Source organism: Thamnophis sirtalis, unplaced genomic scaffold (genome assembly GCF_051295495.1).
Source record: "Thamnophis sirtalis isolate CommonGarterSnake01/CBP01778 unplaced genomic scaffold, rThaSir2_p1.2 scaffold_2, whole genome shotgun sequence".
NCBI classification, from domain to species: domain Eukaryota; kingdom Metazoa; phylum Chordata; class Lepidosauria; order Squamata; family Natricidae; genus Thamnophis; species Thamnophis sirtalis.
In genome coordinates, this window is record NW_028261382.1 from 114,965,111 (window position 1) to 114,988,900 (window position 23,790).

Consider the following 23,790-nt stretch of genomic DNA (forward strand, 5'->3'; position numbering starts at 1 on the left):
AAAGAGAAGCAGCATATGCTTTTCCTTCTAAGACTGAGATTTATGAAACAATACATGGGCTTTAATATTTAAAGGTTGGAATTCTTTTATTAATAAAAAAGGAGTCCCTGTGGATCTTGCTTCAATAGTCATTGCTGACTAGAGCAGGGGTCTCCAACCTTGGCAACTTTAAGACTTGTGAACTTCACAAGTATTAAAGTTGCCAAGGTTGGAGACCCCTGGACTATAGGGGGATGGTGCTCATTTTCATTTCAAGGTGCATTGAGCCAAAATTGTCTGAAGACATTTCCACGGTCGTGTGGCCAATATGACATCATGGATCAAAAGTGTACTACAATTCTAATGATTGTGTTTTATTTTTGAAAAGGAGAATGCAATTCCAGAAAGTAATATTAGAAGTGTCAGTGAGAAAATGGAAGTGAATCGGATGATAGAGAACTCTTTTTTTATGCTATAATTAAAAGTCCACATGAAATAGAAAATATGTTTGGCTTTGACCCTGAAGCAAACCATTGCATTCTAGAAGTTCTGCCAACTGTTTTGGATCTCATATGATACGAAAGAAAGAAAATCCAGAAAAGTTGAATTGAGTTTGAGCTATGAAACAAAATTCAGAGGGATGCCAGGGTGAACAGGCAGAGCAAGTTGGGGCAAGACTGAAATTCTCTCTTGCTTCTACCTGGCCTCAATTTTCCTAATATCTTCTTATCCCTCCCGCCTCTATTTCACCTCAGATGCAAATGTATCAGCATTGCATAAATATAAGTTTTGTTTAGGTTCAGATAATCCAAATCAGCTGTTCCTTGTACAGACTCATTTGTGCATATCTTGGTTTTATAAAAAGCACACAATTTTGATTATAAGCTTTTTGTGCTAATTATATAAAGTATATCTGACATTGGGGTTTCTTTTTGTTTTTTTGTAGGGCTATGTGGAACTGACAATATTTCCAACAGTTGCAAACCTGAATAGAATTAAACTGAGCAGTAAGCAATGCAGGATATATAGAGTTAGAGTCAATGATTTGGAAGCAGCTTTTATATATAATGATCCAACATTGGAAGTTTGTCACAGTGAGTCAAAACAGTAAGTAACAGGTCACACTGGTTAATGTCCTTGCAGTCATTATGAGTGATTTTCACGGCAGAATATAAATTGCATTTCAGAACTACAGATGCCTTTTAAAAAGAGATGTTTTGGAATGCAGTTGTTTGGTAATAATAATGACCAATAGAAACTTCTTGTACTGTATCATATTTTAGGAAAGTTGAAACAGCGTCACTGAACTCATTAAAATTAAATTCAAGGTCTCTTAATACTTTTTGTTCATTGGGTGCAGTTCATTACTTGCTATAGAGAAAGCATTAATTGGACCATTTGGTTATGAGCATACATTTCATGTCATGTAGTAGAAATATTTAAAAATTATAGAGAATGTTTAATAGGATTCTCCAATTTTATTTACTTGTATTGTTATTAATGTCTACCTAGCTTTTCTGAATCAGGTTTTGTTGAATACAAAGTGGAGGAATTTTTTGCTCTCCAGATGCTATAGAATTGCTGTTTCTAGTGCGTGAGGCTGCTGAGACTTAAAGCTTATGGGGTTCTTTTGAGGGAAAAGGACAAGGTGAAAATAAGCAACAAAAAACTAAAGCAAAAATAATAATGAAGAATTTAAAAGACTAGTTCTGCTTGCCTTAACTGTGAAAGCCAGCTGGGTGACTTTGGATCAGTCATTCTCTCTCAGTTCAACCCACCTCACAGGGTTGCTATTACTGTGGGGAAAATAGGAGGAGGAAGATGTGATGAATATGTTTGCCACCTTGAGGTATTTGTAAAAAAAATAAAAAATGAAGGTGGGATACAAATAAATAAAAATCAACTAAAAAATCTGGATTCAATTCAAGGTGTTGATTATCACCTTTAAAACCCTGCATGGCGTGCGTGGGTGCAGGCCATCTGAGAAACCAGCTCACCCTGATGGGATTAAGCCCTTTTCAGCTGTCAGAGTCCAGAAGAAGAGCCTTTACTGCAGTGGCTCCCACCCTTTGAAATATCATGCCTGTCAAAATGATATCCACACCAGAGGTGGTATTCTGCCAGATTGTAGTGTCGGCGGCAAGAGGCTCCGCCCACCCACCCAGATGTCATCACAGACGCTATGCGCGGAAGCGCCGCACGCACTCCCAGTTCTGAACCAGTAGCGAAGATTAGAGTATTTCATGCCTGCACACCTAGCTTTCTGGCCTTCCGAAAGGCCTTGAAAATGTGGCTCTGCCATCTAGTCTGGGACCGCAATGGGGTGTGTGGCACTTTGGAGGTGGCTAATAGACTAGAAGGCATCCTATTTCTTTTCTGTGTAAACTTTTCTTTCTTCATTTCCATCCTGGTTAGTTTTATTTTCGTGGAATTTTAAACTTATGATCCTTATTGATTTTAATGTTTTATTGTGCATTTTGATTGAATACCTGTAAGTCAGAGGGATGGATGGATGGACGGACAGATGGCAGGCCTTGCTCCATGTGCTGAATCCATATTATGAGAATATACAACATGTGATCGTTTTCTCCGGGTTTTCTTAAAACACTTCACATGTTCTATGGTAATATGGCTTTTCCAGGGCGTTAGAAGAATGTATCATTTTAGAAATATAGTAATTCCTGGAGGATTTATTACTTTGGAGTGCTGTTTTGTTATTTTTGGGAGGAGCTGCTTCCAAACGTGGATTGCCTTTCTTTAATCCAGTTTTTGCTGAAACTTGAAATAATTTACTCATTCACGTTGCAGGCGAAATCTCAACTATTTTTCCAATGCCTATGCTGCTGCAGTCAGTGCTGTGGATCCAGACGCTGGAAATGGAGAGTTGTGTATTAAAGTGCCATCAGAGCTTTGGAAGCATGCTGATGGTACAGTACAAGCTCCTACAGTTTTGTGAAATAAATGTCTGTTTTATTTAGATTTATTTCTTCATTCAATTTCTATAGACACCCAACTCTCAACCAGGTAAACACAGGTAGTCCTTGATTTATGACCACAATTGAGCCCAACATTTCTATTGTTAAGTGAGTTTTCTCCCAATTAGGATTTATTTGCCACAGTTGTTAAGCGAATCATTGCAGGTGTTAAGTGAATCTGGCTCTCTCCATTGACTTTGCTTGTCGGAAGGTTAGAAATGGTAATCACATGACCCCAGGATAGTGCAACTGTCATAAATACAAGCCAGTTGTCAAGCGTGTGAATTTTGATCATGTGACCATGGGGATGTTGCAGTGTTGGTAAGTGTGAAAACTGGTCATCAGTCCCTTTTTTCCAGTGCTGTCATAACTTCGAACAGTCACTAAACAAATGGCCGTCATCCCCACAATCGTGATCAAAATCTGGGCGCCTGGCAACCAGCATGTTTTTCCTTTTTTTTTAATACCATCGTAAGTTTGAATGATCGCTAAATGAATGATTGTAAGATGAGGACTACCTGTATAGATTTAGGATGTAGTTAGGATTTCTCCTTTCAGCATCCTATTTTTCTCTTTCCAAATATGTTAACACAAATGCAGAATTCTCTTGAAAGCAATGTGAAAGCAATACGTATATACATATTCTAAAGCAGTGATCTTTTTTTTTTTCTTCAGAATTAAAAGTGTTAAAGATACACATCAACTTCTCTTTGGATCAGCCAAAAGGAGGACTGCATTTTGTGGTACCTAATGTGGAAGGCAGCTTGGCAGAAAGAGGCGCCCACGTTTTCTCTTGTGGATATCAAAACTCTACAAGGTGAGATTTGGGCAGTCTTATTTTCCTGGTAGAAGTAGTTTTCCCGATGTGTGTATTTGTCTCTGTTGTGTATGTGGGAAAGTGTTGAAACAAGTCCATTTTGCTCCAGGGTTATTTAAGGATTTCTGAGCCACGAGAAAAAAGAATATATCGACAAGGAATATTCTTTTTACTGCAATTTTTCAAAACAATGGTAGATACAGTAGCATTATATACTGTGTTTCCCCCGAAAATAAGACAGGGTATTATTTTCTTTTTACACACAAAATATATGAAGCAGCCACACTCAGGAGCAGCCACCCGTCAAACCCCCTTTCCAGCTGGGTACAGCACCATTCACTGACCTAGAGGTATCGCCAAGCCGTGTGAGCGCCTGTTCACTGCTGCCTGGCTCTCGTGGCTTGGCACCTTCGAAATGCCAGTGAAAGGCACTCTGCATGGCTGGAGAGGGGGGTTGCGCAAGTGGCTGTTCCGCTCCCGCACCTCCCAGCCTCATGATGCCCTGGCCCAGCTCTCCCCGCAGAGCCAGAGCACCTCTGCCACCGCCACCGCTGCCATCCCAGCATGGCTTTTTCGGCGGCTTCCAAACCGAGTCTTCCGGCAGTGGCCGCTCTGGGCATATGGTCTATGGTTGTGAGTCGGCTGCCGGCATAGCATACTCACAGAGCGCCAAGCTGCAATAGCCGGGTGGTGGCGAACAGGCACTCATGTGGCTTGGCGATACCCCTAGGTCAGTGAATGGTGCTGTACCCGGCTGGAAAGGGGGTTTGCCAGGTGGCTGCTCCTGAGTGTGGTTGCTTCATGGCTGCTGTGTTGCGCTGCCATGACAGCGCAACCCAGCCGTTTGCCCCGAGGCTGGGCACAGCGCTGCTCACCAACCTAGGGGATCCCGAAGGTGCCAAGCAACGTGATCACCTTTGCCCCTCCGGTTCCCGCGGCTTGGCACCTTCAGGATACCGCTAGGTTGGTGAGTGGCGCTCTGCCTGGCTGGAGGTGGGGGGTTGTCCAGGGGGCTTATTTGCGGGGGAGGACTTATATTTTTGCCCACCAGAAAAATGTGGCAAGGCCTTAGTTTCAGGACAGGTCGTATTTTCGGGGAAACACGGTAGTTCTTGCGTACGTAACTAAATACATTTATTTTTCTTTTATATTTATTTCTTTTCATTTGATGGTGCACCATCAAGTAGCTATCAACTCTTAGCAATCACATAGATTTTCTGCCATGACAGTCTGTCCTTTACCTGGTCTTTGAGGTCTTCCACCTGAGTCCATCCACCTTGCTGCTGGTCATCCTTCCATCTTTCCCAACAGTAGTGTCCTCACCAGGCAGCTAATGCTTCACGTAATGTGCACAGAGTAGCCTAAGAACTGAATGTGCTTGCAGAGTGTTTACTGGCCAGATGCCCTTCCAGTCGCCAATGCAGAGTTTTGTTCAGCAGATATATTCACATTATGCCCAGAGAGAGAAATATCTGCCTCTACCTAGGATCGAACTTACATCCTCCTGACTCTGAGGCAAGAGCTCCACCTTTAGGCCACCACACCACTCATTTTAGCCTCTGGTTATATGTCTGGTTTTAAATGATTTTGGCTGCCCATGGCATACACAATAAATTACATTTAATGCAGTTAAATACTTTGGGTAAACTTAAGACGTTTCACAATATTTTAAGAAATTAGCCTAACATTAGGGAAAGAAATACAAAATCCCTTGCTGGGTGCAAGTTTTTAAGATTTTTGTTGGTCCAAATTATACTATCCCTTAGCTGTGGACTTTAATGATTTTACTGCATCTATTAATGCAACTGTGGCTTCTCTTTATTGGGCAAAGATTAATTATTTCAATTTTTTCCAACTTTCTAGGTTCTGGTTTCCTTGTGTTGATTCGTATTCAGAACTCTGCACATGGAAACTAGAATATACTGTTGATGCCACAATGGTGGCAATCTCAAATGGTGATTTAGTGGAAACTGTGTATACTCATGATATGAGAAAGAAGACTTTCCATTATATGCTGCCAATACCCACTGCTGCATCTAACATCTCTTTGGCTATTGGACCATTTGAAATTCTTGTCGATCCATATATGCACGAGGTAACGCACTTGGACAAGTTTATTTGATTTAATATTGAAGTAGATTTATGTTAGTGTAATGTTTGGATAGTGCAATTAGATATCATTTTTGTTGTATTATTCATATACAAATTTTAAGATAATTAGTTTTCATATAATACATGGTTGTTGGCAACTCTTAATTTTCAAAGCTTGAGTTGAATAAAAAGGCAAAAGAAACTGATAACAAATTTCTTCTGCCCTTTGTCCTTTGCTGTTTTTGCAGAAAACATTAATTTTTATTTACCTGATTCCATACAATTTCCCAGCATTAGTGTAGTTTTGACTATACGCAACCTGTTTGCCAAGATCATTTATTGAGGGCTATCATTAATCTTTCACTGGCTTTCCAAAGTACTCTAATATTATGTTCAGTAGGACTTGCCAAACATTGCTGAGTTAAAAGTTTTTCCCATTCTTGCTCTAATTACCATCTAATTGTTCAATTACATGTTCCTTTCTTTCTATTTTTTATTCTAGGTCACCCATTTTTGTTTACCCCAACTTCTTCCCCTGCTCAAACATACTACGTCATACCTCCATGAAGTATTTGAATTCTATGAAGAGATACTTACTTGTCGTTACCCTTACTCCTGCTTCAAAACAGTTTTTGTAGATGAGGCCTATGTCGAAGTAGCTGCTTACGCGTCTATGAGCCTCTTTAGGTTGGTCTTTATTATAACAGTAACCCATTGTAACCCTAATCCTGTCTGAACAAAAATGATCATGGTTTGTTTAAGTTGGGCTGTCCTTAAAGATGATTTCAAAACTGTAGGTGACACTGAATGCAGCTGTTTGCTTGCCAGTCGGCATTAGTCGATTCAGGAAAATAACCTCAGTTTTGGAACAAATTGGTTGCCAGTAGGTTTCCAGGTCCAGTTTAAGGTGCTGATAGCAATAAGAATACCGCTTATAGACTTATATACCACGTCACAGTGCTTTACAGCCCTCCCTAAGCAGTTTACAGAGTCAGCATATTGCCCCCAACAATCTGGGTCCTCACTTTACAACTTTAGAAGGATGGAAAGCTGAGTCAACTTCAGCCAGTGAGAATCGAACTGCTGGCAGCTGGCAGTCAGCAGAAGTAGTCTGCAGTAATGCATTCTAACCACTGCACGACCACGGATCTTGTCTTGATGGTCTATAAAGTACTGTTATCTGTCTAACTGCCTTCTTCAGAAAGAGGGGTCTTGGTGCTCTCTGAGCTTGGTTGCTTCCTTGTAGACATTACCCAACTAGGTAACATCAGTGTGATATTACCCTAATTTGAATAATAAAACATCAGCAGGAATACAGCCAAGCTGAGAAAGCACCAAGGACCCCTCATTTGAAACTGGGCTACAAATATTCTCCTTCGCTGGCCTTCAGATAGATTCTGATTTCCCTATGGAGTCCAACAGATCATGTTCCAGGGGTCCATCTAGAAGAGGTTGAGAGTTGGGATGGTCCCAGCAGCAGTTATGTAAACAGATAAGTTTTTTGTAAGAAATACCTGGATATCAATTATATATCACTGCTATTAAATATATAAAACCACTAATAAAATAGTTTGTTTATATTTGTATAAGAACTGCTTGCTTTTCTAATTTTTCCCCATTTGATATTTACTTTGTTATGTTTTAAAACTAGCACGAACCTTTTGCACAGTGCCATGATAATAGATGAGACTCCTCTAACCAGGAGGTTCTTGGCTGAAGCCCTAGCCCAACAGTTCTTCGGCTGCTTTATATCTAGAATGTCTTGGTGAGTAAATGGATACCTCGGAAAAAGAATTTTGCATTTGAGTATATGAAGAATTAGCATGATAGCAATAGCACTTAGACTTATATACCGCTTTACAGTGCTTTACAGCCCTCCCTAAGCGGTTTTACAGAATCAGCACATTGCCCCCAACAATTTGGGGCCTCGTTTTTACCAACCTTGGAGGGATGGAAGGCTGAGTCAACCTTGAGCCTAGTGAGATTTGAACTGCCAAATTGCAGGCAGCAGTCAGTCAGAAATAAGTACTGCTCTCTAACCACTGTACCACCGCAGCTCTAATGCTAAACATAAAGGAGATTGGTATTAGTACCATCATGGATTTCACAAATAATTCTGAAAGCCATGATTGATAGCTCTGCTGAATTTACTTAGACATTTCTTGCCTTATCCTGGAACACATTTTGAATGAATAAAGTCCCCAACAAATAAATACTCAAGGAGCAGCCCAAAACATGGCTGGTAAATTAGCAGAAACGGAAAGCATTTCTGAAAGGTTAATTTGAAAATACAGGTAGTTCTCATTTACTGACTGCAATTGGGATTGACAGCTTCATCATTAAGTAGTGTGGTAAAGTGAAATGTCACATGACTGCCTAACAACATCAATTCGGGCTCCAGCGGTGAAGTGTATCACTACGAGTTGTTAAACTTAGCATCACGCACCAGCAACTTTTGCCAGCTCCTCCATTGAGTTTGCATGTCAGAAGATGGCTGCAAAGGTCACAAGTGACAATCATGTGACTGTGGGCCAGTTCACACTAGTTGGCAAATGCCCAAATCATGATCATGTGGCCGCCGGGATGCCGCACGTGATTGAAACTTTAAGAACTAGTTGTAATTTTGTGATTGTACTTACTGAAGCAACAAGTGGTCAGTAATGGAAGTCAACCTGTATAACTGAAACTACACCAGATTCCAAGTGTAGTCACATCATAAAAATTTATATAAAACATTGTTTATGTTGGTTTTTGTTTTATTTTTGGTCTTCTTGCTAATAATTCAGAGCAGGTTTATTCAATTATTCTACACTAGGCTAATGTTTTTATGGAGCTATTTATCATATTATCTTTTTTATAAATTCATCCCTACCAGTTCAGATTGCCTTGATGTACAGGTAATTCTCACTTACTGGCCACTTGTTCACCGACCATTCAAATTATGTTGTTGAAAAAATAACTTTACGGCCAACTATTTATGACCTTTGCAACCTTATTATGCTCACACCAGCAGCTCGGGGCTGAGAGACATGCATATATTATGCAAACAGCTACTCTCTTGAAATCCCTTCTCCATTTTTTTCTGCTATGCAAGGGGAAGGAAAGGATCAGATAAAGAAGAGATTGCCTACAGAACTCACAGAGCAGAGAGATTGGAGAGTAACTCTAATGTTTTTAGCTGTGAAAATATATGCGCTAGCAAAGTATCATCAGCAGTTTTAGACTATTCTGAATCAAAAGATAGTTTGTCTTTTTCATTTTTACTTGCAGGTCAGATGAGTGGGTATTAAAGGGAATCTCTGGCTATATTTATGGACTTTGGATGAAGAAAACCTTTGGTGTTAATGAATATCGTCACTGGATTAAGGAGGTAAATACATCCTGATGGATAGAACTTTTGGAAGCATCTCTAAATCTCCAGAGGATAAATTCAACAAAGCTTTTGGTTGTCTTCATATATTTAAAGCAAAGTTATCACAAATAGAGGGACATAAACCAAGAAACAAATAACATGTACAGTATGTGCCAGTTTGGAATTATTCTGTAAAAAAAATGGATTAAAGGCCTGGGTGGTCCATGAATCAAACACACAACTTTCTGAAACATTAACATAATCTATCCCAAAGGTGCTTTTTCAAGAAGCAACTGGACTTTCTGGTTTTTCTTTGAAGATGTTTCGCTTCTCATCCAAGAAGCTTCTTCAGCTTTGACTGGATGGTGGGGAATGGAAGGATCCACCATCCAGTCAGAGCTGAAGAAGCTTCCTGGATGCCACCCATCTTGCTGTGACCGACTCTGGGCAGCTTACAATGACATAAATAATGATATAAAGTAAAAGATTAAAAACATTACAATATCAAGCATTGAGTAAAACATTACAATTAACAACAAAATGAATAAAAGAACCAACAGGTATAATATGGTGGAGGTGGGATCTTCTACTAGTCTACTGGCCACTTCCCAAATGGGACATCCCCATCTATGCCCAAGTCAGTTGGCTGAGCCAGGTTTTCAGACTCTTTCGGAAGGCCAGGTGGGTAGGGGTGGAGTTCACTTTAAGGGGCGTGATCTTCCAAAGAGTGGATGCCATGGCACAAAAGATTCTTTTCCTGGATTCTATCAGCCACAGTTCTTGGCCAACGGGTCCGCAGCATGTCCCTTCTGCTAGAGTAAGTGGGTTTTCTCAAGTAGCCTGGATCCATGCCATAAAGGTAGATTAAATTTTGGAATGCAGCTGTTAGTGGACAGATGTGGTTTAGCATAAGTACGTCCTTGTGGTTCATATTCACCACTTCAGCAAGCAAAAAGATCGCTAGGTTCAAAGAATATGTTTTTCATCCCCACATACTGTATTTTTCAGAGTATAAGATGCTCCAAAGTATAAGATGCACCTAGCTTTTGGGGAGGAAAACAAGAGGGGGAAATCTGCCTCCGCCTCCCAGCAATTTGCCTCCTTGCAGCAAACAGTAAACAGTACAGACGAAATACACTGTGGTATTACATTTCAGACTATACTTATACAGAAGCTGTTAAAATTGATGTGGCTTTCTGGAAGTATACATTATTCTCTGCTATTTAAAAGAAGATACAATAGCACTGGGCCTCTTCAGATCAAACATTTATTTTAAAAAGCTTCTTCATATTGTTAAGTTGTCTAGAACAATAATAAAGCAGTCTTTAAAAAATAAGTCTAATAATTTGAACATTCGATAGGCATTTATAGTTATTGACTTACCTCCTTACAGCAAACAACCTGTTTCAATTCAGCCTGATTAGAAGAGGGGGAAAAACTGCCTCTGCCTCCCAGCAATTTGCCCCTTGCAGCCAACAGTCATTTCAATTTCAGTTTCAGCAAGGGCCTCCCGATGATCAGCTGTTTCAGGCTGCAGGAATTGCCATAGCCTATTGCCGCCTCCGCAAGCCCCATTTCCCAGGTTTGCTGCAAGGAGATAAATTGCTGGGAGGCAGAGGCCAAAGGGTGGGGGCCAGTGGGTGGGCGGGCCTACATTTGGTGTATAAGAGGCACCCAAATTTTGACCCTCTTTTTTGGGGGGGGGGGGAAGTGAGTGTCATACTCCGAAAAATACGGTAACATGATGTGCATGTTGTGACACCAGCTAAGATCTTGTCTATATCTAGTTGTTTTTTAAAAACTACTGTGACTACATGCTCACGAGTATAATATGTTTTTGCATTTCAGGAACTAGACAAAATAGTGGCATACGAATTGAAGACTGGTGGTGTCTTACTGCATCCGATCTTTGGTGGAGGGAAAGAGAAGGACAAGTACGTTTAGTAAATAATGGATAGAGTTACGGGGCAATTAATATATGCCTATTAGAATAGTAATGAGAAATTGATCCTAAGCTTTAATTATTTCTATTGACGAATCCTTGTGAAGGGCCTATTTGGTAAACATCTCTAGCGTCTCTGTGTGTGTGAAATTGTATTGTACTGCATTGTACTGTATTAATGGAATGTATGTTCAAAAACCTTTCCAGTGAAAAGAAACAGGTTCAGTGGTGAAATGAAAATAACATTTGACTTATTTTATAACTATTAATATTATTTTGTTAATTAGAGCATTAGGGGAAAGTTGAATGTGTTGTTTTGTGGCAAGTAAACAAGGGTCTTGTAATGCTTAAGACACATTTTTTGTAAGTTTCTTTTAAGTTATGCTTTAGTTCAGATGTAAACTTGTGATCCACAAAGGCTTATTCTATAGTTTTTGGATTTTTATGCTTCCACAAGATGCTTCATATTTTAGTTGAAAAATATTAACATAGTTGCCCCTCTGAAAATTGTTGATGTCCTTTAGTATCCTTGTCAGAGAATCAGATTTGAGATTTAAAGGCTACTTATACATTTGATGTATATTATATCTTTGGTGTTTTTTGTTCTAGCTTTTTACAATTAGTTCGCTGTTTTAAACATTTTACAATTCTAGTGATTTGTTTATATACTGCTGTAAAAGTCAGCAATAGGATTGCTATCTCTGAAGTGCTTTTATACAGTCATCTTAACAGTTTCCGTCTTCTTGAGAAGAATCCTTTTTCCAAATGTTACTTTCCATAAAATACTTGGAGTTGAATTATGATGGAATAGCCATTATTTTTAGCATGATGATAAAGAGAAATAACAATATACTTTTTAAAACTTTTCATATATCATTATGCTAATAATATTCATATACAAGCAAATTACTGTTTTTCTCAAAAACAGATGTGAATGTTTTATTTATTACTTTCATTTTACATCCTACATTTACCTTAGAACTTCTTCAGAAGTGAATAAAATTTGCAATAACATGAATACTGTTTTTAAGTCAGATGTTTACAGTTAATACAATGTAATTCATGAATTAGTAGAAAATATCTGCCTTTTTGTTTCTCTTGTAGTCTCAGCTGCAATATATAGTTTTCATATAAAATATACCATGAATGAAAAATTACCTTGCTTTACTTTTCCAGCCCTGCATCCCATTTACACTTTTCTATAAAACATCCTCACACGATATCCTGGGAATACTATACCATGTTTCAATGCAAGGCCCACCTAGTTATGAGACTGATAGAAAACAGAATAAGCATGGAGTTTATGTTACAAGTAAGTATTTGGCTCTTCTGTTGAAATATATTTAATTCCTTTAAAATTGGTGTTTTGTTTCTTTTCTACTTACAAGGTGCTAAAATGATTTATTTCAGTTCTTTGTAATTTGTAAAATTGTTTCCATTCTATACAAACATATATACTCCCCATTAATGCTGAGAGATTATGACACATTGTCAGTCAAGAAAACATTGAGATTCTTTGTTTAAATAAGACCCGTAACCAGGGTTTGATGTTGGTTATAAAGCTGACTAAGAAGAAGGATTAATCTACAACCACAGATGATGTTGGCTAAAATTTCTGTGTGCGTGTGTGTGTGTAGAGTGAAAAATTGCACTAACATAAGCATTGTAATTGTAATTTAAACAAATGGATGAGAATTGTCTTTGGGAACAGAATGTGGGAGAACAATTTCGTCATTTTATAATGTTTGCTCAGGAGAAAACTTAAATCTTGAAAAATACTTGCCATATTGATATTTGTTTGAATAGTTGTTCTATTTCTTACAGATAAAATAGGTCATTAGCCCAGCTGTGCATTTGGTTGCCTTGGCATCTTTCTCTGAATCTAGATACCAAGATCATTTCTTTGCATGACTGCCCCTTTAATAGGTTGTTTTGTACACACATCCAAATGGGCTCTTTCTGTCTACAGTAGCAAAGCCTGGAATCAGATCTCCTCTTACAAAACTGTTGCGCTCCCTGTTGATGTAAACAACTGAGTCTATTCTATTTTCCCATGGAAACAGTTTTAGAATAAATTGAAGGCTTTTAGAAGCATGTTTTTCTTATTTTATATTGGACATGTTGTCAGAGACAGGAAGTTTGCTGCTGCTGGAACATTCCCATTAGGCTGATCCATCATGACACTATTTATCTTTGATTTGTAAACAGGATGCATTTTAAACTAATCTGTCTTCAGAATTATCTTTATGTCAACAAGTAGTTGCTGGCATAATGAGATTGTATGCAATCGATGTGGTTTGAAGCTTGGATTTCATTTGTGTCTTGAACAAGGGTTTAATTGAACTCTGTGTTCAATAAGCTTACTGGCTGTATTTTCACAATATTAAACCATCAAATATATAATTTACAATAGCTGAATTCACACGATATAGTACTTAGTTCAAAAAATAAGCCAACTTTGTTTTCATGAAATATTGAAACTTGGTGTTTCTGATGCTCTCTGCTTGACTTTGTTCTTCATAGAATGTTTAAAAGCAGTACTAAACTTGGTTATTTTTTTTATCAATACAAAGTAAAAGAATCAAAGTTTACTGCAGATGATTACTTTTAAATAACAGAAAGCAGAAACTGACAGAAGGCAGAAATAATTAAATATAGGAAAAACGTTCCTGCTAGTTATTCTTCATTCATTGAATTAAATCAATTTTTTATGGTCTGGTTCTATGTTGAAGAGTCAAATGTGATCTTCAGTTTCCAAACGTTTGAATATCCCTTTTGTTAAAAGGTACACAGTTGTATTACTGTCATTTGCATTTCTCAAGGTTAAAAAATCTGTTTAGATGTATGAAACTGACCAATTTTCTGAATCTGACTTAATTTCACCATAGGTTTTCAACAAATTGTTGAGTCTAGCTAGCACTGCTTCTTCTCAGAAGTTCCAATCTCATATGTGGAGTCAGATGCTGGTGTCTACATCTGGGTTTTTGAAATCCATTTCCAATGTGTCTGGCAAAGACATTCAACCTTTAATTAAGCAATGGGTGTATCCTTTTCTATTTGGCTTTGGGCTACTTACTTGAAGGTAAAGAACAACTGTTCTTAGGACAATCTAAACAAATAGCCTAAGATATGAAAAACTACCTTTGGTAATATTGTTCAAACCGTTATCTCTTTTTGCAAGGACCAATCCCATTTTGGCGGTGGTTTTATTTCATGGTTAAATGTTTTATGGTAGTGGTGGAACTCTGGAAGGAGCATGACATCTCTGAAAAACAGAGGAACTCTAGTAAAATTCAAGACAACATTATCTAAGGATTCTTGTAAATCTTCATTTCAGATTAATTTACTTCATTGTCATTGCACACGTACAACAAAATCAAATGCCATCTTCAGGGTACATTTAATGTTTATTTTTTGGTGTTATCCATAACACCAAAGCACTTGTGGCAATGCATACTAGTACTTTAAATCGCTATGCAAGTTAATTGCATGGAATGATTGGTACAGATCTTGAAACTTGCAAATCTATTTGGTAGTTCTACTTTGGAGTTTTTACCTAGTGAGTACAATGAGGTTCACAAAATTAAATACAACAACATTCTTGTTACCACAAGATAGTTTTTGCTAAAGTAGCATCTTTGGTCATTAAAATGCGGAATTTCTGTCAATTTCAGTCCATTCACTCCTTGTTTAGTGACTCCTTTTTTAGCAACAGCTCACAAGTTCAAGTAACAACCATTCATTCAATGATAGTTCTATATATGTTATTTGTCTTTCACTTTGGTTTCTAAGGGGGATGAAATGCCAGGACGGTCACACTGTGTTCAATATGTACCGTATATTTCGGAGTATAAGACGTACCTTTTTCTTCAAAAAAGAGGGTAAAAATCTGGGTGCATCTTATACACTGAATACAGCATTTTTGGCCTCCCAAAACCCTGCCCCCTTCACTAAAATGGCCGTGCATAGCCTTTAGGAAGCTCCCAGAGTGCTCCTGGGGACTGGGGAGGGCAGAAATGAGCAAAAAATGGCCTGGTTTTCACAGTATTGTCCAGTCATGTGATTTTGATTTGCAACCTGTTCTGCCCGCTTTGCACAAGCCAAATCAATAAGGAGGCTGGCAGGGAATCCACAAATGGTAACCATACGACATCACACTGAATAATAGCATGATTATTATTTTTTAAAATGCGGCAATTGGAAGTGCTGGAATCACTGTCATTAAGTGTCCATGGTCACATAATATCACTCTTCACAATCACATCACTTAGCGGCAGACATTCTGGTCCTAATTGCTGCTGTTCACCAAGGACTCCCCTGTACATGTAACTAACTCTCCTTTATCAAGGTTGATTCAGCCTTCCATCCTTCTGAGGTCAGTAAAATGAGGACCCAGTTTGTTGAGGGGCAAGATGCTAACTGTAAACCACTTGGTGAGGACTGTAAAGCACTGTGAAGTGGTATATATTGCTATTATTATTATTGACCTGTTCATCAGGGAAGACCAACCCTTTCAAGCTCTAAATAAGCGAAACTTGTGCATTGCGGTTGATTCTGGAAACTTGAAAAATATATAGGGGACCAGATTTTTTTTTTCCTATTGAGTTTTTGCAGAGATCAAAACAGTGTGGTCAAATTTTATGGCAGTTTCGCGTTTAATCGAAAACGAAATGTACTCGAATTGGAAATAAAGCAAGACTATACCTCCCCTGGGACGCAGAAATATGTGGTAAGTTTACTTTTTGTCCATTTTCCCCCTTAAAAAATCTGTCAAAATAGTTAAAGATTGCATTATAGTTCATTTTATATTAAGCTACTTTTATTAAATTAAGCGGCTATTTTATTATCCTGAACCTTCTGCAGAATCATGGCCCCCACTTAATTTGAATGCTTCTATCCTCTCGTTAATGAAAGTTGAGTATCATTTTCATTTATTAAGCTCTTAGCCTATATCCTTTCCCCCCCCCCCCCGTCCACCTGTGAAATACTTTCACTTTCTTCTCTATATCACCATTCCAGATATGCTCCAGAGTCAAGGATACAGGTAATCCTTGGCTTATGACAGCGGTTGGGACTGTTGATTGTTGACACTAAATAATGTGATCGTAAAATGTGATGCCATGTGAATTGAGGTAGCGATGACAGTCTCGGCAGTCCCGGTGGCTGCCATAAACTCTGGATAAGTGGGTTGTTAAAGAAGGAAAAGAGAGGAATTCCAAGTAAGGAATGCAAGAATGCGATGAAGAGAGTGTGGGGATGGGGGTGGTGGTGAGGACTTGGGAGGGCCAGTGGGGAGTACTAGTTGTGACATGGGTTCCACCACAAAACCGCGTTCGACTAAAGCGCGCTCGACGAAACCGCGTAGCTGACGTCATCACAGCGCGACAACAATGCGGAGAAAAAAGCATGCTGTAAACGCTAAAGCTAAAATTAACCCCTAAACCTAAACCTAACCCCCCTAAACCTAATCCTAAACCTAACCCTTCACCTAACCCTAAACCTAACCCTTAACCTAACGCTAAACCTAATCCTAACCCTTAACCTAATCCTAAACCTAACCATAACCCTTAACCTAACCCTAAATCTAACCCTTAACCTAACCCTAAACCTAACCCTTACCTTAACTTGAATCGGCTTGCTTTCAAAGCGCTATTTAAAGCGCCCTTTTTTCTCGCTGTTGTCGCCCTGCTGATGACGTCAGCGACGCGGTTTAATCGGGCGCGCTTTAGTCGAGCGCGGTTTTGTCGTGCCACGGTGACATGAGACCTTCTCTGCTGGCTTCCCCATTGACTTTGCTTGTGGAAAGCTGGCAGGGAAGATTACAAATGGTAGTCAGATGTCTGTGGGTTTGCTGCGATGGCCAGAACCTTGAGGACTAGTCGTGTGTCCGTTTTTTTTAGTGCCATCATAATTTTGAACAATCGCTGAATGAATGGGTGAAAGCTGAGGACACATTGCTTACTACAGTGGTCCCCAATCTTTTCAGCACCAGGGACTGGTTCTGTGGAGGGCATTTTTTCCATAGACAGGGGTGGGAGGGCGTGGTTTCGTGTGCTGCCTAGATCTCATGCATGCGCAGATGGGGCTTCACTCACATGGCCTAGTTCCTGGTGGATGGCAAACCAGTGCTGGTGTACAGTTCTGGAGTTGGGCGACTCCCGGTTTAGGGAACAAGGAAAAAAAATAGACAATTGAATGTTTCTTTGCATGAGAAGAATGCTGCATGTGTTACGTTGGATTTTATCCAGGTTTTATATAATGCTTCCAATTTTATTTATGGCCTAGGGGCCCAAAAGCAAGTTACAAATATAATCTAAACTTGGGATTAGATAAAACGTTTTTACAAGTAAAATAGTCAATAAATAAAATCACAACTCATTGATTTGTTACTAAAAGTCTCAATTTTATAGCCATAGTTAAAAATCTGGGCACTGCAGTCTTGGGATTTTTATCTGCAAGTAAATTTTTTGCATATTTTTTCCTCATTTGGATTTTACTTGTTTAGGTGTTTTATCTAACGCCAAGTTTAGATTTATTTGTAATTTGCTTTTAGACCTTTTGGCTGCAAATAAAATTTGAAATATAACTATTTCAGTTCCCTTCAGCTAAATTTTTGCTCAATACTGAAGTAAAACGTAGGCGTAAATGTTGAATTCATTTAACTTCTGGCTATGTCGTGTATGTTTTGAATGTAAAAATATGAGGCTGCTTTTTAATATGTAAAATAATGGGGTTCGTGGGTAAAATAATAAAGCTTTTTTCAGCAAGAAATAGCTGTCAGGGTAAATGTATAAAATATGGGATTCAGCAGTAAACATGTTTAAGTTCAAACTTCTGCTTATCTTTAAAGCCCACTTAAGTGACAATGACCGAGTCTCTTTCTTCAGCCTCCTCTGTGAAGGTGAGGAGGGTATCAGTGGAAATGCAACTGAGGCTTTCATAGATCATTATGACTGCTGGTACTTGATAACCATGCATCTTTTTCAAGGGCCCTCTTAAAGTGACAGTCCAGGAGCTTGACGGATCTTTCAACCACACACTTCAAATAGAAGAAAACAGCCTCAAGCATGATATACCCTGTCATTCAAAGAGTAGACGGTAGGGCTTTTACCACCTATGGAACTTCCTTATAAAATGCCTACCTGAAGTGACTACCATAAATTGTTTTTAATGATTTTGTTATTATTTATCAAAAGTTTCAAAACCGTGGCGATGCTGCATTGTCCAGTATAAACATGGCAATATGAAAACGCTTTACGTGGGAAACACAAATGTTAATATTATTTATATTAACATTATTTAAAATTTATATTAATATTTTGCCATAAACGGTTAACATAGCATTGATGTCTCCAGTTTGATCTGGGTCAGCAGGATAAATATAATCCACTCTTCCACACTTAATAACTCAAAGAATTTTAGTTGTAAGAAGGTGTTGGTCACTAATACGCATTTCTGTCTCCCTTTTAGAGATCAAAAGGTTATAAAACAGTATTCTGGGTATCCAGACATTATGAACTATTTGCAGCCAATTAAAACTATTGCAAAATATATATATAGCAACTATACCAGTGTTTCTCAACCTTGGCAACTTGAAGTCCACAGGACTTCAAGTTGTCAAGGTTGAGAAACACTGAACTATACAATCAAGAAGGCGGGATAAAAAATAAACAATTGCCACAGAAATAAGAATCAGCAAAAATATGTCAGAATGCCCAGCTTGATGAACAATCTAATCATAAGCTGCTCTATCCTTTGTTTAACCATGATTTATTCTTTTTTTTAACCAAAGAAAATCTGACTTTACTATGCATCTCTTGCTGGTTTTTATGCAGCAATAAGAAGAAAAAAATCCCATTGATGAATGGAGAGGAAGTGGACATGGATCTTTCTGCCATGGAGTAAGTAAACTTATGAAAGGCACAGAGTATTTGAAAATCTTCTCCATACAGCATTTTCAAATATATATATATATATATATATATATATATATATATATATATATATATATATATATATATATATATATATATATATATATATATATATATATATATATATATATATATATATATATATATATATATATATATATATATGGAGGTACTAATCACTTGTGCAGGGACTTTTCCTTTCTATGATTGTGCATTCTGACACCTCTGGATTGAAGGGAGTGTTCAGAGTACAAGCACTTTTGGAATGATTTAATGATTTAAATCACTAGTAAAAAGGCTTGATTTAAATCATAATTTTTAAAGAGCAACTGTCATCTCTGTCCCACAGCAGTTCCTCTGACACCCTGTTGGCTCACCAACAGTCCCATTCACTTTATTGGGACGGCTGGTGATGTGGCAATGACACAAAAAGGTGAGGGACGTGGCGGGCAGCAGGTGAGTGGCTGCCCCCTAACAGGCGCTGTCATGATGGAATGACAGGTGCTCTTTAATATATTTATAAGCTGCATAGAAAGTTTCACTTTCATTTTTACTGCTTGCCTTTCCTCCTCACATTTAGAGCCTGGTGGTACAGATGCATTTCTCTTCAAACAATCGTACAGTTTTGTAGTGTACATAGGTTTGCAAAACAATAGGATAAAGGGATATTCCTGAACTTTGTTTTATGATTTATCTCATAAAATCTTACTGTGAAATTGTGTGAATGCATCAATGCAGTGCATGTTATCTCAGCTTGCAGAGCTTGGATTCATTGAATTGAGTTTACCAAAGATGTAAATATGGCAGAATATACCCCCTCATGCTACGTAACTAAGCTCCATTTCATGCTGAGTAAACTAAATTATTAATATATCTCAAATAGAAAACTATCTTTAGATAAATCTTTACTCCAAAAGCTTTTTATTAAAATAAACTTCATAAAAAAAATTAAAAATCCAATTATTTTGATTTTTTTTTAAAGCCATAGATTTTTATCCACCCTGGTTTGGAAGGCCAGGAACTGTTTTATAACAGTGCTTACATAAGTAGAAATGGAGGTATTCAAAATGTCTAGGAACTCCGTTGAATTTTGTTATGTGGCATGAAATAATTATCTCACCAAATATTTTCATATAATAACTTAAGAGCAAAGGTGGGTTCCTACCCATTCGGACCAGTTCGGATGAGTAGGTAGTAACTCAGCCTGCCATGTCCCTGAACCGGTTCTATTGGCGCTGTAGACACTGCCATCTTGGTTTTTTAAAACACTGGGCATGCGTGCATAGAGCTCATCAAGTGCATGCTCGTGCAATGCGCCCCCCTGAGCAAACTGGCAGTAGCAGCAGCCGGATCCCATGCCTGCCTAAGAGGCAGACAACAGGCCTATTACTGCATTCTTTCTTACTTGAAGTATAAAGAGATTGAAGCTGCCATGTGAAATATATTAAATGCATACCCTTTCCTATTTTATAAAATTAATACCCTTTATTATTTGGCAGAGAGGGAGAGAAATTGCTCAGTAATATTTTTAAAATCACAATTTAGTGTTGTGCATGATCTTAGTTTTTATTAACTATATTTTGTATGACTCTCGAATTAGCAAACTTAAACTTCTAAAACAGTATTTTAAGTGGATTTGTAAAGCATGGCTTAAAAGTTAAAAAAAGTTAAATTGTACCTTGTTAATTTCCATCTCGTGACAATCAGTAGGTACTAGAAAACCAGAATATAAAGAAGAAAACATGTGAGAGAGGTATAATGTGATAAGATGTGTAAGTCATAAGCTGTTCCTCAGTTGCCAAATCTTAATATTGTATACTTGAATTATGACAGCCCCAAAATTTGTGTATGAAGTTGTGACTTAGTTTCTTTGTTACCCTCCAGAGAGCTCACATTGAGAAAATTTGATGCCATATAATTCACCAAGCAATCAGTAGGAACTGGGATGAGACAATATAGAATTTTTCTACTGTGTTTGCTTGAGATTATTTTCAAGTATATTGATTGTGGAGTTGCAATGTTCTTTGCACTAAAATTTGTGTTCCAGGTAATGATTTATTAAGCACAGAACTCACTATCCTGAATGGGTTACCGATTTTCATGCTGAAAATATCAGAGATGCCACAATCGAGAAAAAGAAGAAAAAATAATGACCTAAGTTTTGATCCTTTTCTCCCAGTGCCGATTCCCCTTTACTCTGGATAAGAATAGATCCAGATATGTCAGTTTTGAGGAAGGTGGAATTTGAACAGGCGGACTTCATGTGGCAATATCAACTGCGCTACGAGAGAGACGTGGTTGCGCAAGAGGAATCCATTTTGGCTCTTCAGAAGTTCCCCACGCCAGCATCCCGGCTTGCGCTGACTGATATTCTCGAACAAGAGCAGTGCTTCTACCGAGTGAGGATAATGGCTTGCTTCTGTCTTGCAAAGGTAAGAAGTGGCCACCTGGTTCTGTCAGATACTAATGCAGGTTTAAGTCTGAGCAGCCTGCTTTGGGGTTTTTAAAAATATATATTTTTTATTAAGTACTTTATGGAGTATAAGATGCACTGGAATATAAGATGCACCAAGATTTTGAAGAGGCAAATTAAAAAAAAAAGTTTTGCACTCTGCAGACCTCCCAAAAACGGCTCGTTTTTCACGAAAACGGGCCTGGGTTTTTTCGTCAAAAAAGGCATGCATAGCCTTTAGGAGGCTTATAGAGTGCTCCTGTGGGCTGGGGGGAGGGGGGCAAAAACGAGCTACAAACAGGCCATTCTTTGCTCATTTCTGTCCTCCCTAGCCCCAGGAGCACACTGGGAGCCTCCTAAAGGTTCTGCATGGCCATTTTGGTGAAGGGGGCAGGGTTTTGGGAGGCCAAAAATGCTGTATTCAGTGTATAAGATGCACCCAGATTTTCACCCTCTTTTTTGAGGAAAAAGGTGCATCTTATACTCTGAAAAATATGGTACATATTGAACGCAGTTTGACCATCCTGGCATTTCATCCCCCTTAGAAACTAAAGTGAAAGACAAATAACATATATACTACTAACATATTTATATGTGTGTGTGTGTGTGTGTGTGTGTGTGTGTATTTGTTTGTTTTCTGAGGTTTTTGTGGGTGTTAGTATATAGGTCTTTGGTTATTCGGGTTTTCTCCCGCATAAAATTGGAAGTGTCTTGCTGGAGTTTCGACGAAGTCTCATTCGTCATCTTCAGGTTTGCTCCTGAAGTTTGCTCCTGGAAGCATGAAGCCGAGCAAACAAGCCTGAAGGTGACAAATGAGACTTCGTCGAAATGTCGCCAAGACACTTCCAATTTTACGCGGAAGAAAACCCGAATAACCAAAGACATACATACATATATACATATACACATATACACATATACACATATACGTATACATATACCTCTATCTCTATCTATCATCTATCTATCTCTATCTATCTATCTATCTATCTATCTCTATCTATCTATCTATCTATCTATCTATCTATCTATCTATATCTATCTATCTATATCTATCTATCTATCTATATCTATCATCTATCTATCTATCTATCTATCTATCTATCTATCTATCTATCTATCTATCTATCTATCTATCTATCTATATACTTACACAGTGCTAGTCTTGTACAATTATTTTTGACCAACCTATTCATTCTAATACATATAAAATATCTCATTCCAGGTCTACTTAGCCTAATTTTGTCGTGTTCCGACTCCCACTTTGTATTTCCAACCATTGATAAAATCTGTTCCACGTGTCATAATATTCTGTCTCTCCTTTGTTTTTTATTTTTTAAATTCTAACGTTAGTCTATCCATTTCTGCTCAAGTTAATAGAAGAAGACATCTATCGTTACTTTGAAAACTATACATAGGTCAGGGTTTCATGTAAGGTCCCTAGGTACTGATGTATTCAAACACCACTAGATGGCATCAGCTCCTCGTCAAAAGAAAAGAAAAGAAATGGCCAACTCTTGTGAGATAGAGAAATTTGAGAAAATTTGTACATTCTCCTGCATCATTTTGCAAGATATCAGCTATTCTAAATTTTTGAAAGTTTTTTTTTAAATTAAAAATGCTTAGTTTCAAAAGTGGCCACGTTATGGCTTTGAGTACATATAAAGTGCCCGCTAGTTAGCTGAAATTGGAGCAAAGGTGAATATGAAGTACCCAGGCACGTTCTATGGTCTCCTGTATTTTTGTTTAATTCAGTACTTGCATGTTTCTATAATATTCTGTACCTCACCTTATCACTTCATACGAAGCTTCTGAGAACAAGCTACTTTGGCGTTAACTTTTTTGGAACCATTGGCTACTGTTAAAGTTGATTCTACAAGTAGTCCTAAATTTAACAACCATTGATTTAACAACCATTGACCCATCTTTTGACTGGCATTAAAACACAAAGGACAGCACCACTATCTGATGTGCTACGAGGGTACAATAGGAATAGGCAGTGAAGTTTATCCTGGCATACATTCTTGCCAACATGACCAAGTGGAAAAAGGTACTTTAACACAACTGTCTGGCTGTAACATCCAGGGGTCAGCAACCCACAGCTCTGGAGCCACATGTGGCTCTTTCATCCCTCTGCTGTGGCTCCCTGTTGCCTGTTGGTGCCACAATTTTGAGAGGAGCTTCCAGTTAAGAGGGGGGAAGCACGGCACACCAGGAGGAGGCTCTATGGCAAGGGGTGGGTTTTCCA

General features: G+C 38.2%; 1 protein-coding gene across 1 annotated transcript in view; it reads left to right on the top strand.

Annotated features, from left to right (window-relative positions):
- The window catches only part of TAF2 (TATA-box binding protein associated factor 2), a 68,559-nt gene that overhangs the window by 3,360 nt on the left and 41,409 nt on the right, over positions 1-23,790 (top strand). The window contains exons 3-16 of the mRNA XM_087706740.1: positions 926-1,086; positions 2,788-2,906; positions 3,630-3,771; positions 5,635-5,866; positions 6,365-6,549; positions 7,514-7,627; positions 9,133-9,232; positions 11,063-11,148; positions 12,333-12,468; positions 14,045-14,199; positions 15,771-15,885; positions 18,145-18,254; positions 18,992-19,057; positions 21,270-21,522. Of these exons, the coding sequence (XP_087562866.1) occupies positions 926-1,086; positions 2,788-2,906; positions 3,630-3,771; positions 5,635-5,866; positions 6,365-6,549; positions 7,514-7,627; positions 9,133-9,232; positions 11,063-11,148; positions 12,333-12,468; positions 14,045-14,199; positions 15,771-15,885; positions 18,145-18,254; positions 18,992-19,057; positions 21,270-21,522 (1,974 nt within the window). The remainder of the gene's footprint in view (positions 1-925; positions 1,087-2,787; positions 2,907-3,629; positions 3,772-5,634; positions 5,867-6,364; positions 6,550-7,513; positions 7,628-9,132; positions 9,233-11,062; positions 11,149-12,332; positions 12,469-14,044; positions 14,200-15,770; positions 15,886-18,144; positions 18,255-18,991; positions 19,058-21,269; positions 21,523-23,790) is intronic.